At 52.8% G+C, this 18,363-nt stretch overlaps 1 protein-coding gene across 3 annotated transcripts in view; it reads right to left on the reverse strand.

Annotated features, from left to right (window-relative positions):
- Positions 1 to 17,517, reverse strand: part of LOC105468705 (phosphodiesterase 2A) — a 100,778-nt gene extending 83,261 nt beyond the window's left edge. Inside the window, exon 1 of one of the 3 annotated variants that reach the window (XM_011718944.3) lies at positions 17,054 to 17,517. In XM_011718944.3, coding sequence (XP_011717246.1) covers positions 17,054 to 17,124 — 71 coding nt within the window. In that variant the 5' untranslated portion in view covers positions 17,125 to 17,517. The remainder of the gene's footprint in view (positions 1 to 17,053) is intronic. The other 2 variants (XM_011718951.3, XM_071075239.1) reach the window with 2 other exon arrangements.
- Positions 17,518 to 18,363: the final 846 nt, after the last annotated feature.

Below are 18,363 nucleotides of genomic sequence, written 5' to 3' on the forward strand. Positions count from 1 at the left end.
GGGTCAGCAGCCACTTGCACAGCCCCCGGCCCAGCTGGGTCAGGCCCTCTCGCCAAGCCATCAGTGGTCCCCACACAGCTTCCCTGAGGCCTAGACCAGAAGGTGGCTGTCCCCCACCTCACTCAGCTCCCTGGGGTGAGGGCTGAGCCTGGCTTTATTCCCAGAGGAGGGGAAAAGGGTTGGCAGCCTAGGGCCTCAAACAGGAACAGGGCTCAGAGGAAGTGGGGGGAGGGCAAAGAGGAGGGATGGAGGAATGAAAAGAAGGGGAGAAGGAAGGAAACAACTGTCCCCAAGGTCCCTCTGGATGGAACAATCTGAATGAACTCCAGTCCATGCCAGATGCAGCCCCATGCCCTGGCCCCTGCCCCTCCCACTCCCCCATCTCCCTCAGGCCCCAGCCCCGCTCACACGCGCCAGTACAAAGGCCCAGAGCCAAAAGGGTCTCTGGCCTCTGCGGCTGAGCCCCGACTGGAGGCTAAGAGTGCCACGTGGTCGTCATAGCGATGTTGGATGCTGTCATTACTAATTCATCACCTGAACCCTGGGAGGCCTATGAGGTGTGAGGAGAGCTGGTCAGAGCCGATCAGAGCAGCCACTGGGCACGGGCGTCTTGGGGTCTCGGATCTGGGGGAGGAGCAGGGATCTGCTCCATCACCCCAATCCAGCTGTACCCTTCCCTCAGCCTCCCAACACCCTGGTAAAAGCAGCACAGATCTGCCTCCGTCTGTTGTGTGCACCTACTATGTGTCCAGCTCGGTCCAACTGCAGAGGCGGCCTCAGTGAAGGCCATGATAGGAGCCTCGCACCCAGCCTCTGTGAGCAGCGCAGGGCATGTCCCTCCTGATGTCACAGGAGCTGAGGAGGGGTGAAGGGAAGAAGGAGGGAGTTCATATGTTGTGCCTCCTCCTGGCAGGCATGTACCAGGCATCTTTAAAATGTAGTTCATTTAATTCTCCCAGAAAACCTGCAGGGTCAGAATCCTTACTCCATTTTATGGATGCCAGCTGTCCTCTCCGCCTCAGCCCTCCCAGCCAATCCTCTGGGAAGCCTTTCAGGATGCCCCACCCTGACTTATCACTACCTTCTCTGAACTGCCAGCAATGGTGGATGAGGGTTCTGGTCTCCCCCATCAGATTGGGCTGGGGGCTCCTCCTCCTCCTGCCCCAGGTTATGGACGAACCAAGGGCAGATCTTCCCACATAGCTACCTTCCTGGCAACCAGAAGACCACCCTCATCCAAGCAGGCTGGAGTTGTGGTTCTGATCCCTCCCAGGACATTCCCTGGACGTCACCTCCTCCTCAGCCTGGAGGATAAATGCCAGACTCTTACCTGTGAGGCACCCCTGCAACCTTCCCACCCGCCCCCACACAGACCCTATTTTTTTTCCGTTTTAAATTTTTTTAAGTAGAGATAGGGTATTGCTAAGTTACTCAGGCTGGTCTTGAACTCCTGGCCTCAAGTGATCCTCCCCCGTCAGCTTCCCAAAGTGCTGGGGATTACAGGCATGAGACACCACACCCAGCCCATACTGCCTATTTTCTTCACTCACAACCTCAGGAAAATGAACTTTTTTTTGGAGCAGAAGAATGGGAACAAAATTAACACGCAGTCACACAACAAAGCATTTACTGAACACCTACTTTGTGCGGTCCTATGAATGGAGCTTGGGATATAACAGTGAACAACACAAACCAAACTTAATCCCTGCTTTGTGAGGCTTTTGGTCTAGTAGAGTCAGCACTGAGTCTTCTAATTTTTTCCCTTTTTTTTTTTTTTTTCAGAGAGAGAGACTGAGAGACAGGGTCTCCCTACGTTGCCCAGGCTGCCCTCAAAACTACTGGGCTGAAGCGCTCTGTCTCAGAGCCTCACACCTGGGATGACAGGTGTGAGCCACTGTGCCCAGCTGAGCACTAACTCTTGCTTTGCACATTTTAGCCCACTCAACTCTTACAATATGCATGCAGGTGGATGCTATTGTGCCCACTTTGTAGTGGAGGAGACGGCAAAGCTTAGGGTGATAAAGGAACCTGCCCAAGCCCACATGCTGGCAACTTGCAAAGGCAGGAGTCACACCCAGTTGTGTCTGACTCCCAAGTCTCATTCTTCGTCTGCTGCTGGGTGAGGAGGCAGTCACAGAGCTAATCCCTGCCCTCACAGAGTTTACAATCTAGTGTTGCCGTCCCAGTTCGCCGATAAGCATCACTGGGAAGTGTTCTTGAGTCTGATCCAAAGCCCTCCTGCTGCAGCTCTGACTCGGCCTTTCTTCCTTAGGACCTCAGTGGGGCGGAGGATCAGCTTTCATCTCCTTGCAGACACCTGGGGTGCTCCCATGAGTTCCCAGTCTTTTTTCCACCCCCACCTTGCACAGAGGCCTCCCCCACAGGAGAGAGTGAGGTGTGTGCTCTAAAAATACCTTAATCCCTCCCTGCTCGCGCTCTAATTAAGCTGAGTGAGTCACTACTTTAAGTAATTTATTGCTCGTTACATAATTGCTTTAATATTCAGTTCTAGAACTGGGGGACAAAAGTGACCCCCTTCTTTTCAGGGAATTGTTAATCCAGAGAGTGGGTTTATGGCCCCTGGTCGGGGGGAGGATGGGGAGAGGAGTGGACCATCTTGGCCAGCCCTTGCTACAGTCTGGACAATATATGGCCATTTCCACCAGGACCACAGTGCACACCTGGTCAAAGGAGGGGCAGGTTTGTGGAAACACCAACTCCCTAGCCCGTCACCCACTCTATGGGTTTCTGAAGCCACCACTTCCAGCCGATCCAGCCCTCACATCCAAGACTTGCCCGCAGGAGACCAAGGCCTGAGCATCCCTTCCCCTGCCTGGCTGCACTGCCTCTGCCAGGAACCAAGGCCCAGAGAGGGTCAGCAGTTCCCTGGCAACTTCCAGCATGTCGGAGGCACCCCCACTCCATGTGCCCAGGTTTTCGGTCCAAGGAAAACCCAGTACCTCTCACACTCCTATAAGAAGTCCCCCCTCAAAGGGACTGACTACAAAGGGCACAAGGGAAGTTTGCTGGGATAAAAATATTATTTTCTGAATTGTCATGGTGGTTATGACTGTATATATTTATCAAAACTCATTATACACTTTAAATTGGTGATTTTATCGTATGTAAATTATGCCTCCATAAAACAGATGTAAAAAATTAAAAATAAATTTTGAAAAAGTAGTCACACCCCTACCTTCTGAGCCCCCACAGCAGTAACAGCTGTGCAGAACTGGCAGCCCTGCAGAAACTAAGGAGGGGTGGGGCACAGAACCCACTATGGAGGCACATAGTAGGTGCTCACACAAGAGGTGTTTGTTTCACTAAGTGCCAATTAGCAAGGACCCACTAGGCACCTCCTGAGTGCATTTCCACATCCTTGATCTCATTAGCTCTCTCCCTGCTCTCACACAACCTGGAGAGGGAGCCAGGTACATTACACACTGTGTCTCATTTAGTCCTCATGGCAGCCCTAATGAGGTGGGCTCTATTATCCTCTCCTTTCTACAGATGAGGGAACAAAGGTGGCAGAACTTGCACAATCCTGCAGCTAAGAAGTAAAGGAGCAGAGATCTGAACCAAGAGACAGTCCTCAAGGCTTGTGCTCCTAAGCACATCCCTCCACTACCTCCCTTCACAATACTCAGTGGCACGGGTTAGGACCCCAGGCATGGATGACGTGCCCACTGACCCCAGACCTTGAATAACGAGGATTTCACTGGACTTATAATGAGGATTTCACTTAGAAGTAGGGGTAGGGCACAGCCAAGCAGAGAAGCAGAGTGAGTATGTGTGAGCTCCGAGAGGTGGCAAGGGGCAAGGCCAGCTCTGGGAAGGAGGGAACTGGGTCAGGCAGCAAGCCTGGAAGAAACATAAGAGAAATCAGGCAGGGTCTGAGAAAATGAGGCAGAGGGGATTTGGCTGTGTCCTCTCTGTGGGTTTAAATGTCTTCTGAGGTTGGGCACAGTGGCTCATGCCTGTAATCCCAGCACTTTGGAAGGCCAAGGCAGGAGGATCACCTGAGCTCAGGAGTTCAAGACCAGCCTGGCCAACATGGTGAAACCCCGTCTCTGCTAAAAATACAAAAATTAGCCAGGCGTGATGGTGAGCACCTGTAATCCCAGCTACTCAGGAGGCTCAGGCAGGAGAACTACCTGAACCTGGGAGGTGGAAGTTGCAGTGGGCCAATATAGTACTACTGTCCTCCAGCCTGGGTGACAGAGCGAGACTCTGTCTCAAAAAATAATAAATACAGAAATAAATATCTTCTGAGGCCCTGAGTAGCTGGGGCTCCTCACAGCTATTCCTAACTCACTTCCCCCCAAATTTGCCTCTGTCCAGTTTTTTGTTTTTGTTTTTGTTTTTGGCCCTAATCACCCACTCACACCCACAATCACCACCTCACCGAGCAGAGGCAAAATCCTCCATCCCAAAACTTGACAGAAACTCATTGGAAAACAGTCAGTGATGCCATGTGGCAGGAAGCACTCGAAGGCTGGGGAGTATGGAAGGGCCGCTATAAAGGAGACAGAAGTCTTCCTGGAAGACCTGAAGAATGACAGGAATTAACCAGGTAAAAAGAGGAGGGCACTGGGGAAGGGCATTCCAGGCACAGGGAACAGCATGTGCGGGTCTCCCAACCCAGAGGTGAGAGACGCTGCACAGATGGGGAAGCACAGGTGGCTCGCTCTGGCTATTTTGGCATCTGTGTATATGCCAAGTGTGAGTGCTTCCCTGGGATGTGCCACACGTGTGCTGAATCGTACCTGTGTAGCATCTCCAGATGTGTATACCTGTGTCATGTGCATTGGTGTTCCCATTTGTTCTGTTTCATTTCTGGGTCACTTTTTGGAATGATCGTGTGTCTGCTTTTCAGCATCTGTTGGTGTCTGTGTTGTGTGTGTACTGTGGGTCTCTCTCTGTGCTATGGTCTGCTTCTTGGTGTGGGGAGTTCTGTGTTATTGAGTTTTTCCTATCTGTGTATTTATATTGGTGTTTAAGTCCCTATGCCTAGATTGTGTCTGGGTTTTGGTGTGTTGTTTGTTTGTGTCCCTTAGGCAGCTGGGGTCTGGAGGAGAAGCTGGGGCAGGCAGGTGCTGGAGCTGGGATCTAGTGGCACACAATAGCACCTAATGATTGTCAAGCACTTAGAGTGGGGCAGAAAGCTGCAGGGGAGATGCTAATTAGCACTGAAAATGAGTCAGCTGCCCAGGCCCAGAGAGGCTGACACAACATGGGTGAGTTGGCTGGGCCAAGGTCCCTCAACTCCCAGCACCATAAGGGGCTGCCCTCACTGACTCACCTCCCAGGGAGGCTCAAGGCCCAGGCTCTGGACAGCAAGAAGGACTGAGATCCAACTCTAGGAGGAAGGTCTTCAAAGGGAGGTCTTTTATCAGATTTGGCAGTGGAGGGGTCATAGTGTTATTAAGAGATAGGCAGCGGTGACACAGGTTTGCTTTAGGGGCCATTGTCTGAGGGGGTGGTTATGGGTGCCATGGATGAATGATCCAGAGAGTGAAAGCCACAGGCAGCATGAGGCAGGGAGGGATGTCCCTAGAGGAGGGTCTGGAGCTGCCACACACCTGCACTGGTGGGCAGACACTGAGGAACTAGGGCCTTAGCTCAGGCAGGTGAGCCAGGAGGTAGCGGCTGTCACTCCTCCTCTGGCCCATTAATGCAACTCACATGTCCCCGGCCAACCCCAATACTGCCTCTCACCTGGGTCTAGCCCCCCTACTTCACCCATCATTTGGAGCTTCCTAACCCCAAAGCAAACCATGGCCTGACCCTGCTTAAACTTTCCTCTGCTTCCCTTTGTGAGCTGGGCCTTCACTCCCTTCCTCTCCACCGCCAGGCCCTTCCTCCAGCCCAGGAGCCCTGAACCTGCCATCCTTGACTTCTTGCTGCTCACACCTTTGCTCTTGCAGGGCTCTTTGCCTGGAATACCCTTCCTCTTCTCCTCCACCTGGAAAACTCTCATTTGCTCTTTAAGGCTAAGACCCAGCATCGCCTCCTCAGGAAGGGTCCTCATCAGCGGTCCCATCACTCACCCCACAAAATTGATTGTCTGCATCTGGGTGTGCCTGTCTCTAACGAAGCTGACAGCAAGGGCTGTCAGGTCTATCTCCATGGCCAGGGTGACAAGCACAGGCAGAGCACACCAGGGAACCCTCAAGGCCAGTTGGGATGAATGAGCAGGTGGCTTGGTGGGGGCTCCAGGGCACACTGTGTTCTGAGAATGACATTCTTCAGCAGCCTCTGTGCTGCCCAGATATGGAGCATGGCGGTCAAGGTAGGAAGCAGCTCTCAGCCCGAGAGTGGATAACGCACATATGAGTCCACTCAGGAGACCTCAGTGAATGTGACAAAGTGAGTGTTCAGGCCAGGCGCGGTGGCTCACACCTGTAATCCCAGCACTTTGGGAGGCCGAGACAGACAGATCACCTGAGAGCAGGAGTTCGAGACCAGCCTGGCCAATATGGTGAAACCCCATCTCTACCAAAAGTACAAAAATTAGCTGGGCATGCTGGCAGGTGCCTGTAATCCCAGCTACTTGGGAGGCTGAGGCAGGAGAATCACTTGAACCCAGGAGGTGGAGGTTGCAGTGAGCTGAGATCACACCACTGCACTCCAGCCTGGGCAACAGAGCAAGACTGTCTCAAAGAAGAAACAAACAAACAAACAAACAAACAAGTGAGTGTTCAGATCAGAGGCAGGGCCTGGCTTCTGACTCCAATTCTGATACCAACAGGCTGTGTGACCTTGGGGGCAAGTCCACACCCTCTCTGTTCTTCAATTTCCCATCATCTATTTGTCCCTCCACCTCCAATCTCTAACCTTTGCTGCCGGGTTGTGTGCCCTGGAGGCCAACTTCTACGTGGCAGCTTCATCCAGGGCTCCCTTGCCCCCTGGCATCCAGATGAATTCTGCCAGTGAGGGTCAGGGTGCTGGCAGGAGAGCAAAGGGTGAGAAGCATGCAGGCTCACTGCGGGTATTCACCCCCTCACCCACCTGCCTCCTTTGACAAGCAGTGGCTGCAGCCACAGCTCCTGCAGGGCAGCCCTATCTCCAGGGCTCTGGCTCATGGAGCTGGGCACTCTCCTTGCCCCCCCTCCACCAACACCCCTGGCCCCTTGAATGCCAGTTCTGAGTACCTTGACATGTCCTGCTGGTTCCCTTAAGCCTTCCCCATCTCCATAATAGTTGCTTCACTAACTGTCTTCAGTTAAACCATTTAAGTGTGTCATCTGTTTCCCCTCTACAAAATAGGGTTAGCCCCTTGAAGGATTATTTAAGGAGGTGATTAAACAAGGTCATTTTTAAAACATAAAGGTCACTCTGTAAACCTTAGTTCTCTCCATCTGGATCCCAGATCCCACCCCACTGAGAGGTTTTGTTTGCTTGTTTGTTTGAGACAGAGTTTTGCTCTTGTTGCCTAGGCTGGAGTGCAAAGGCATGATCTAGGCTCACTGCAACCTCTGCCTCCTGGGTTCAAGCGATTCTCCTGCCTCAGCCCCCCGAGTAGCTGGGATTACAGGCATCAACCACCATGCCCAGCTAATTCTGCATTTTTAGTAAAGACAGAGTTTCTCCATGTTGGCCAGGCTGGTCTTGAACTCCCCACCTCAGGTGATCCACCCCTCTCGGCCTCCCAAAGTACTGGGATTACAGGCGTGAGCCACTACGCCTGGCCCACTGAGAGTTTTAAGATAACTCTGAATTACCTGACCTGGGAAGGAGCTGGTACCCAACTGCTGCTTCTCTCCTCTCCTACCCCAATTCCTGCCCAGACCCCAACCCCAGGAAGCCTCTCCTCTGCCCCAACCAGAGCCCATGTTTGAGCCCCACAGCCATGGACCTCCCACCCTAGAGCCCCACATGATTCGGGATCTGCCTCCCTGCTCCTTCCTGCGAGTGCTCAACAGCAGAGCCGCCTTGGACTTGCCCAGTCCTCCCCATCCCACCCCTACTGCACCCCGGAGGGTCCTCCCATCCAGCCCCTGCCTCCAGCCCCAAACCTCCAGGAACACAAATTTCCCTCCAGTTCTCCAGGGAATGGGATCTCCCTGCTTCCAGGTGCGCAATCTAACCTTGCGCCTTCCACTGCCCAGGACACTGGGAGCATTCTGTGAACTCAATCCTCCCCAGGTCCAAGAGAGCTGGGGCACGTTCTTCTCTGGCCCCCCGTGGCAGCTACAGTTTGAAGGGACTCAAGATCATCTGCAACCAACTTCCTCGCTAGAGTAGGCACCTCGTTTACAGCCTTGCTAACCAGGCTCTCCCGCCCCTGCTCATGCCTCCCCACTATGGGCAGGAAACTCATCCCTCTCTCCCAAGCAGCCCTTTCCCTAAGGGACTGCCCTGCCACCCTCACATTGAACCCAGCTGGGCCTCCAGGACTGCCCCAAATGCCAGCACTGTCTCAGTAATAAGCGCTCAAAGAGAGATAATAGGGAAAGCCTTGAATGTTACAACGGTGGAAACCTAAAAAACAAACAGAAATGAAACAAAAGCAACTACTGCAAAGAAGAAATTGAGGCTTCCAGAGGAGCCCCCTCCACTGGCCTCACTTCACCACTGGGCTCCTCTCCATGGAGTCTCCATGCTCCATGGAACAGTCGACTTCACACGTCCCTAGGAGGAATCTCAGAGCACGCAGAAGCTCTGGTAAAAACTTCAAAGGCAGCCTCTGAGGCCCAGGAGGCATGGAAATGGCCAGGTGCAGGAGGTGGCTTCACATCACAGACTTGGCTCTCCTCTGAGCTCCTCACCTGCTCTAGGGGCTGGAGGGAGGGCAGCCTTCCAGGTCAGACACTCCCCTCTCTGCTCCAAGCCCTATCATCTCATCCTGGGTCCTGCTGGGTGACCTTGGGTTAATCACTACACCTCTCTGGACTTCAGTAGTTGCATCAGTACAAGAGGACCGTGCTGGGAGTCCCTGAAACTCTCTAAGTGTGACCATTAAGAGTTCCTGGGGAGAACGGAACCTAGACACTTCCCAGCCATGTCCAGCTGCTCAATCCGATAGACTAGGACCCTGGCTGGCCCAACCTGAGACTGAACACAAAGCCTGACTCTGGCCCAGAGTCCTCTGAAGAAAGCCCAGCCCTTCAAGGATCTCTACCTACAGGAAGGCGGGACCAGGAGAAAAAGTGTTGAATAGCCAGACATTAGGCATGGCCTTAATGTTTAGCACAGAAAGTGTCTGGGCCTTCACACACACACATTCTCTCATCCCTGCGCTCACATTCAGACACGGGCATCTGTATACACAGGGAACACACATACAGTTTCACTGGAACATATGTATATGGCACTCTACACACATGTACACACACAAACCACACTCACATGCATATAACTATTTACCAAAATCAGACATAAAAATGCAGTCATGGCTGGATGCAGTGGCTCATGCCTGTAATCCTAGTACTTTGGGTGGCCGAGGTGGGTGGATCATTTGAGGTCAGGAGTTCGAGACCAGCCTGGCCAACATGGTGAAGCTCCACCTCTACTAAAAATACAAAAATTATGCAGGTGTAGTGGTGCATGCCTGTAGTCCCAGCTACTCGGGAGGCTGAGGCAGGAGAATCACTTGAACCTGGGAGGCAGAGGTTGCAGTGAGCCAAGATTGTGCCACTGCACTCCAGTCTGGGTGAGAGTGTGAGACCCTGTCTCAAAACTAAACTAAAGAAGGACACTCACATGCTCACACATATGAGTATGTTCACACTTTTATACGAACACTGACCCACACATTCTCACCCTCTCAGACCAGCATACACACATGTACAACTGGAAGCTCACATTCAGGTACACATACACACACTGAGACACAGACATGAATAAACCAAACAATATCCCCAACGCCTCAGTATCAAGCAAGTCATGACCCAAAAGAAACCCAGACCCCAAATGCAATGTCATTCTAGATGCATTTCCAAATCTTAGCCTGTCACAGAACCATGAGGAGAAAATTTCCTCTGGCTTAACTCAGTAGGTCTGTCTGATTGGGGTCCAACCTCTCCTCAGCCTTCATTCCTCCCAACGCCATTTCAGCAGGGCCCTCTCATCCTGGGCTCAATGGAGGTGAAGAACAATGGGCTATCCTTCTCTCCATCCTTCATCTCTGCCACTTGTCCAACACTTCTACTGGCCCTTCAAACATAAGGAAGATTCAGGCTGGAATGGACTGTATGTGACAGCACCCCCTTCTGAGACATGTGATATTACAGCACAGCTTTATGGTATAAGTTATCACTCCTCAGCCTGAGGCAGAGAAGAGTAGGAGAGAAAGAGGAAGATGGGCTGGGTGCAGTGGCTCACACCTATAATCCCAGCACTTTGGGAGGCCCAGGCGGGAGGATAACTTCAGCCCAGGAATTCGAGGCTGCAGCGAGCTATTATGGCACCACTGTACTCCAGCCAGCAAGACACTGTCTCTACTAAAAAAAAAAAAAAAAAAAATGAAAGAAAGAAAAAAAAAGGGGGGAGGCCGGGCGCGGTGGCTCAAGCCTGTAATCCCAGCACTTTGGGAGGCCGAGACGGGCAGATCACGAGGTCAGGAGATCGAGACCATCCTGGCTAACACGGTGAAACCCCGTCTCTACTTAAAAAGTACAAAAAAACTACCCGGGCGAGGTGGCGGGCGCCTGTAGTCCCAGCTACTCGGGAGGCTGAGGCAGGAGAATGGCGTGAACCCGGGAGGCGGAGCTTGCAGTGAGCTGAGATTCGGCCACTGCACTCCCGCCTGGGCGACAGAGCGAGACTCCGTCTCAAAAAAAAAAAGAAAAAGAAAAAAAAAAAAAAAAGGCTGGGGAAGAAGATGAAGGAGAGGAGGAGGAAGACACTGAGAAGGAGGAAGAAACTGAGAAGCAGCATGGAGGAGGGAGAGGAGCCAAAGTGCTGGGTGCACCAAGGATGGAATTTAGAAGCCTCAGTCTGACTTTGGTTTCTCCAGTTCAATCCATTCAGCCCAGGCTGCAAGATCAATTCTCTCAAAGCTCAGCTCTAATCAGAGAACCCCTGGGTGGATCCTGGTGGGCCACAACACAAAGTCCAAACTCTCGGCCTGGAATCAGCAGCTCTCTGCTCAGCTGTTCCTCTGCTGAGATGTCTCACATCCAACTTTAATTGTCCACATCTTGCCTGTCTGCCATCTGGAACAGTAATGTATGGAAAGAGCAGGAGCTCTGGAAGCAGACAGACTTGTGCCGCAGGTCTGGTTCCACTGTCACTAGCTGAATACCTGTGGGCAAGCGATTTCCCCTCCTGGATCCTCCGTTTCTTCATCCAGAAAACAGCAGTCTCTTGGGTTTGTGGTGAGGATTAAATGAGATCATAGATGTGGAAACAGTGCTCAGGAAGCTGTAAACTTCTGTGTAAACATGTGAGGAGTTGTAATTATGACCTGCACCCCCCAAACACATAGCAAGCCAGGGGTTCCCTGAGGGAAGAGGTTGATGCTGCTTCACCTTTGGGCCCCACACAGACCAGCACCCACCAGAGCCAGCCCTCAGCCAGCCCTGGCAGCGGGGTGTGGATTTGGATCAAAAGAGGCAATACAAACTATGCTTACTGCAATTTAACAACAGACTACAGCTCCCAGAATGGCTCACAGACTGCATGGGCGTGGCCACAGATTTAACCCCTTCTTCACCAAGCCCTTTCTTCCATTGTATTATCTGGGGATTGGTCTTAGACAACCTAATGAGGTAGCCACACTTCTCTGAGATACCTTGGTCCCTCCCACAGAGCTTTGTGCTTCTCACCATAGCCACAACCACAGCTCTGTTTCAGGCCTCCTGGTCCCTCCCACACGATGACAGCCCTGGGCTCCTAGCTCTGGTCTCTCCCACTTCAGGCCCCACTAAATCTCTCTGAAAGTGCAGCTGGGCTGATCGTGGGTGGTTCATAATGACAGTAGCTAACCTTTGTGAGCACCTGCTGCATGCCAGGGACTAAGCTCTGCACTTCCGGATTCTTCACAATCATCCTGCCCAGAAAGGATAATTATCTCCAACCCACTATTCACACAAGGTTCAGAGTAGTTAAGTAATTTGCCCAGGACCACACAGCTACAGAGTAACAGTACATCTTTCAGTATGCTGAAATTTGAGCATAAGCCTGTCTGCCACCTTCTCTGCTCTATCTTCAAAGCCTTCTCTGCGGCCAAGGCAACCATCCAAAGAATGAAAGCCCAGAAATCCGGGGTCCACACATCTCAGCAACTACACTGTTGGGAAGTCCTCCTAGATATTTGACTCAAATCTCTTCTGCTGCACCAAGCCCCAGTTGCCTCCTGTTTTTCGGCGGGGGTGGGGGGGCAGTGAGAAGGGTGACTTCAGGGACTTCAAGAAGTGGGTCACGTCACTGGGGACCTGGCCTTTCCCAGGGAGCAAGCAGCTGAACAATAGCAGATAAATGTGTGAAAACATTCCTGTTACTAAATATATCGACTTCTCGGGAGGGTGAGGGTGCTGACAGGGAGCCCATGGCCCCCACCCTGGAGGCCACAATCTTGTGGCTCAGAAAAGCTGGGGCATTCCAAGGAGCAGACAAGGCTGTTCTGGCTGTCCTGGAGGCTGGGGCTGAGGGGGTGCGAGGCCAGCATAAGAAGGGGTGATGGCTCATTTCTTCCAACCAAAGCTGCCAAGCCCTAGCCAGCTGATTTGCATGTTACTTTACATTTGTTTGCATGCCACTTACTGGAAGGGGCCCACATTCTTCAGCCACTGCTTCTCTCTCATTTCCAGGGTCTCTTTTGTTCGCTGAACACCCCTTTCTCAAGCAAGGCTGGGCCCTTCAGCAGGCCCTGGTCAGGAGAGACCAAGAAGTTGAAAACTTACAATAATACCTACATATCAAGCCTGTTGGAGACACCTTCATGGAAAAAAGTGCTTCCTACAGTCTAGCCTCAATTCCCTACTCCTCTTCTGCTCCACCACTGCCCAGGGCTTCCCCCCAGCCTGGCACTTCTTGCCTAGGCCACTCTGAACTCCTATAGTGCTGAGTAAACAAAATCGTGCTCGCCTCACCTCGAGGCCTTTGCACATGGTGTTCCTTCCTGGTGCTGTCCTTCAATTCAGCCTGAAGTGCCTCTTCCTTGTAAGGCCAGCCCCAGTGGCCCCTCCTCCTAAATATCTTCCTGTGACACTGGCACAGGTAGGAAAGACTCGGAGCTTCCATCCACGTGGTCACTGGCTCTGTCCATCTGCACCCAGGGGGTCATGTTTGGTAGGGCCAGTGAACGGCTGCTGAATGAATGAATGATGAGGCCCGATCCCCCTCCCCTGTCTCTCTCAGCTCCCCATCCCCAGTTCCCTCTCCCTGGATGACTTTACTCACTCACCTATGGGAGAGTCAGAGGCTGACAGTGCCTCTGCCTCCAATTCCCCCTCTTGTCCTCTGAGACCTTCCCTTTCACACGCACAGCCCACTCTCATGAAGCCAAGAGACTCACAGCCCTTCTGCATTGGTAGGAAGTTCTTCCTGCTGTCTGTCCTCACTCCCTTATTTGGCCATGCCTGTTTCTTTATCATTATTTTTGGAGAGGAGTCAGGGCCTGCACCCATCTCAGTTTTTTGTTAATAAAGGCTGCCCATTTCTCCCACTCTCTGCCTAGATGTGTTCTTGCCACTCCTGGATCATTGTGCCCCAGCCTGGCCCTACTTCAGGGGACAGTAACACAGGATGGAGAAAGGACATAAGGCCAGGCTGGGTAGCCTGGAGTTGCTGGGCCCTGCAGAGAAGACCCAGGGCAGATATAACCACCACAAGGGAAGGGCTGCCCAGGAAGGAAGAGATGAACATCCCATGTCTAGGGGTATGAAAAACAGCAGGCTGGATAGATCTGCAGGGCAAGCTGTAGAAAGTAGTAAAACAACTGCTAGAAAATGACCCAAATGCCCTTACTGTCTCCTCCCACCTGGAGGGTGCACTGAGTCAGGTGCCTAGCCCTGTGCCCTTCCTACCCACCTTCACAAACTGTTCCCTCTGCTCTTCCCTGCCTGTGCAATTCTTACTCTGGCTCAAATGTCTCTTCCTCTGAAGCCCGGGCTTGCTGTGGGCTCCCCACCTCCTACACACCACTGCTCACCCTGTGGGGTTGCGAATTTCCACTTATTTCTCCTTCATCAGACTGGGCACTCCCTGAGAACAGGGACTCAGTCAGTGTTTGCTCCGTGTCCCCAGGGACAAGTGGGCACCAAGCAGCTACTGAGGAGTTCCTGTTGAGTAGTTGAATGAATGAATGCAGGAATGGAATCATGCTGAGTTGGGAGATTTCACAGGCCCAAGCAGCAGAAGCCCGGGGAGCGCAAGCCTGGCCTGACAGCAGCATGACCGAGGGTGAGACTCCCAGTCCATTAAGACCTAGGGGTAGAGGACTGCTGGGAGCTTTTCCCACCCCCCGCCCCCCACCATTTGGCTAGATCCCAGCCAAGCCATCAGCAGTCCCTGGAGACAGGAGGCTGGAGTGGGAAGCAGGAAGAGTGGCAGGAGCTGCTTGGTGGGCAAGGGGAATGACTGCGGGGGGGTGGTGGTGCAGGGAGCATAAAGACAATTAACCCTCACTGAGCTGACCAAGCTCAGCAACCAAGAGGTTCTGGGCAGGGCCTGAAGGAGAATGATACTGATGGTCAGGTCTGATGAAGAGGTTGAGCCCCAGCCTTGCAGCCAGAGGACGGTAATGAAGCCATAGTTTCAATTTCCCTGTCTGGCAAGAGATGGCTCCATGATCTCCGACCCTCTGCATCCTAGCTAGAAACCCTATAAAGATCTCTCCCACTACCTCAGTCCACCCACGCCCAGCTTTCCTGAGCCTTCCAAGAGCCTTTTCCCTCATGAGATCCTGACTTACTGAGGTGTCTGCACTACACCCCCCACCCCAGTCCAAGCCTGAGCCACCTAGACACTCCCTTCCCTATCCTCATCTATTCAGCCTTTCCCAAGTTCTCATAAAGCCCCAGAACTCACTGACCCCTGTATTGGTTGGCCTCCACTCTAGCCTCCTGGCCCCACCTCTTTCTCAACCAGACAATGCCACCGAGGCAGGTTTCTTTCTTTTCCTTTTTTTTTTTTTTTTTTTTTTCTTTTTTTGAGACAGAGTCTGACTCTGTCACCCCCAGGATGAAGTGCAGTAAAGCAATCTCAGCTCACTGCAACCTCCACCTCCCAAGTTCAAGCGATTCTCATGCCTCAGCCTTCTAAGTAGCTGGGACTACAGGTGCACACCACCACACCCAGCTAATTTTATTGTATTTCTAGTAGAGACGGGGTTTCACCATGTTGGCCAGGCTCGTCTTGAACTCCTGGCCTCAAGTGATCCACCTGCCTCTGCCTCCCAAAGTGATGGGATTACAGGCATGAGCCATCATGCCTGACCCATGGCAGGTTTCTAGAACCCAAATCTGATCATGTCTCTCCCCTATACAAAACCTTCCTGGGCTCCCCAGGGCTCTCTGGATAAAGTCTAAGAGTCCTGGATCTCAAAGTTCTACAGAATGTGGCTCCTGCCTGCCCCTACTCTGTACAGCATCTTCACTGCTCCAGGACATGCCTAGCCCAGCCCAGGGCCTTTGCTTATGCAGTTCCCACCCCACCCCCACCTGTTAGCATGACGTTGATCTCTACTGCTTAATTATTCTCAAGCTATTTTATGTCTATGAAGCTTAGGAAGCCCCAGAGGGCAGAGTCATTATTGCCTATTTCTTTTCTGCATCTCTCCCACAGGGTGTAGAATGAATTGTCCTGAGTTCAAAGAGGTGGTCATACATTCAGCCCCTCCCTGCCCTGCTTCAGTGGGCCATGGTGTCCCAGCTGTATCAATTGCCAGGGGGAAGGAAACAGACACCCACACATACTCAGATGAACACACACATATAGACACACACACACACCAGCCACAGAAGCACCAATATACACACTAGCACCATGATCACACACCCACACCAGAATACTTATACGCACAGAGCCATATCCACCTCCACACACAGCAATGCTATTATTCACAGACTAACAAATACACACACATGAATGCACATGGAACAGATACAAATGCACACTGATTCACTCTATTTTGCAGACACAACACACATAACATACAAATGCAACCTAAAAGACACACCTACATACATATGCAGACCAACCTGCACTCACACTCAGACACGTGCAAATAAACTCTCAGTCACACAAGGATGATCACAAACTCTGACAGGCTGCTTTGCATCCAACCATCAAGGTACCCTAGAGCTCTACAGGCCCTTCTACACCCAACATGTCCCTTACACTCCACATGTGTACACACACACACACACACACACAAACACACACACACACCCTGCCTGCCACCTCAGCAGTCTTTAGTAGAGGGGTGTCTCCATGGAGACCCCCACTCACTTGCACATGCACCCCCCTGCACATGGACACACACGAGGCTGGCACCTCATTCTATCTGGCTCCGTAGAACCCTATCCTGGGACAGATGCTTTGGGGTAAAGTTTCATAAAGTGGTGTCCCTGAACCCCAATTCCCAATTCCATGGAAGGTGGTTACCTCTGACCCTCTCTTGCTCCAGGGCCACTCTTATTCATATTTGCTCCATCTTTCCCCCTCCCCACTTCCTTCACACACACATAGCCTTGGTGGGCCAAGACACTCTCCCTCTCCAGGGTCCTGAACCAGCCTATTGCAGCCCCGAGAGCTCCTCCCAACTCCTTGGCAGACCTCCCCCTCCCCACATATACTCTCAGCCCTTGTAGAGATGGTTCAGGTTTATTATCAGCCCCTCCTCCAACCAGCAGCCCCTTCCATGGGACCCCAGCCTCATCACCTACTAGGTCAACATTAGGCACCCTCATCCTGTTCAGAGGTAACCTGCCCCCACCCCAGGCTGCAGTCTGGCAACGCGGGGAGGAGGGGTGCCCAGGAGCAGGATCGATCCTTCCACGTGGCTCAGCTCCATGCCAAATCCAGCTCCTTGGAGGGACTCCCAGGACCCTGTCTGTGGCACCTCTCACAGCCGCTCACCACCCCAGCCCCTCACTATACTCACGGCTCAGCCGGTCGCGCTGCCGGGTACTGCTGGCTCCTGCAGAGGATGGAGTGGCCACATGCCTGCCCCATCACTCCTCATCGTCCGCTTCCCCAGCCAGACTAAGGTGGCACCTCGCCCTGTCCCCGCTGCCTGGAGTTCCGGGCAGGGCACCCCCAGCAGGCACAGGGACTGAGAGCAGTGGGCTGCCCCCGACTCAGCCTGGACTCAATACCCCAATCCAGCTCTGCTGCCCCGCTGCTCCCACCTCTCCCGCTGCCACTGCCTCTGCTGCTCGGCTGGCTCTGGGAGGAGGTTGGAGCAGGTCTGATAATGCAGAAGGGGGAGGGAGGAGGGAGGAGGAACAGAGAGAGGCCCAGACAGAGAGGGAGAGAGGGAGGGGTAGAGAGAGTCTGACTGGGAGAGAGGAAAAAAGACTCACACACAGAGAGACTGAGATAAACACAGACAGGAAGGGGGACAGTAACACATGAAAAGGGAGAGGAGAGAGGGATCAGAGCCTCAGAGAGATCAAGATGGAAGTACAAAGGGATCAGAGAGGCATAGGGAAAGACACATACACAGAGGAACAAAGACAGAAAAGGAAAAAAAAATCAGAGGCAGAAATAGAAAGAGAGCTGGGTAGGGGGAGAGGGGAGTGGCTGACAGAGGAGGAGAGAGGGGAGAGGATGAGGGATTTACAATCCTCATGGGCTACGATGGGGCTGGGGACTCCAGGGGCAGCAGACCCAGACCCTCTGCTGCCCCACTACAGAAGCCTTCAGGATGAGGTGGCACGCTTGTGCCCTCCCTGAGTCTGAGAGATCAGGCCTCCATGCACAGCTAGCCGCCCTCTCCTCTGGGCTCCCTCACCCGGTGTGTATCATGTCCTAGGGTGCATCCCGGCCTGGAGCTGGGTCCACGGAAGACTTAGGGGGCTTTACTGATGGCCTTTGGACTCAGAGCCTTATCACAGGGCCCACCTCTTGGTGGCTTGACTTAGCTGGGACTTGGAGCTGATGTGTGAGCATGGACTTCTACCAGGATCTGTGGAGACCTAGGCCACAACCTGCCCCACATGGCCTTCCCTGCCCACACACTATAGGCATGGGGGAAGGCCTGCTGCACCCCCACCCTGCTTCCAAAGAGGACTCCCTAGGATAAAGCTATAACCTAGTGAAATAGAGGCATTTTAGGGCCTAGGACGGATAGGGAGTTGTCACAGCAGAGCTGCTATTGTGTGCAGGAGAAAGAGCTCCACACCTTGAAGCAGGAAATGGGGATTTGGATCCTGGCTTCACCATGAACTTACTTATTCATTGGCCTACCAG

Source organism: Macaca nemestrina, chromosome 12, assembly GCF_043159975.1.
Source record: "Macaca nemestrina isolate mMacNem1 chromosome 12, mMacNem.hap1, whole genome shotgun sequence".
In the NCBI taxonomy this organism is placed as follows: Eukaryota; Metazoa; Chordata; class Mammalia; order Primates; family Cercopithecidae; genus Macaca; species Macaca nemestrina.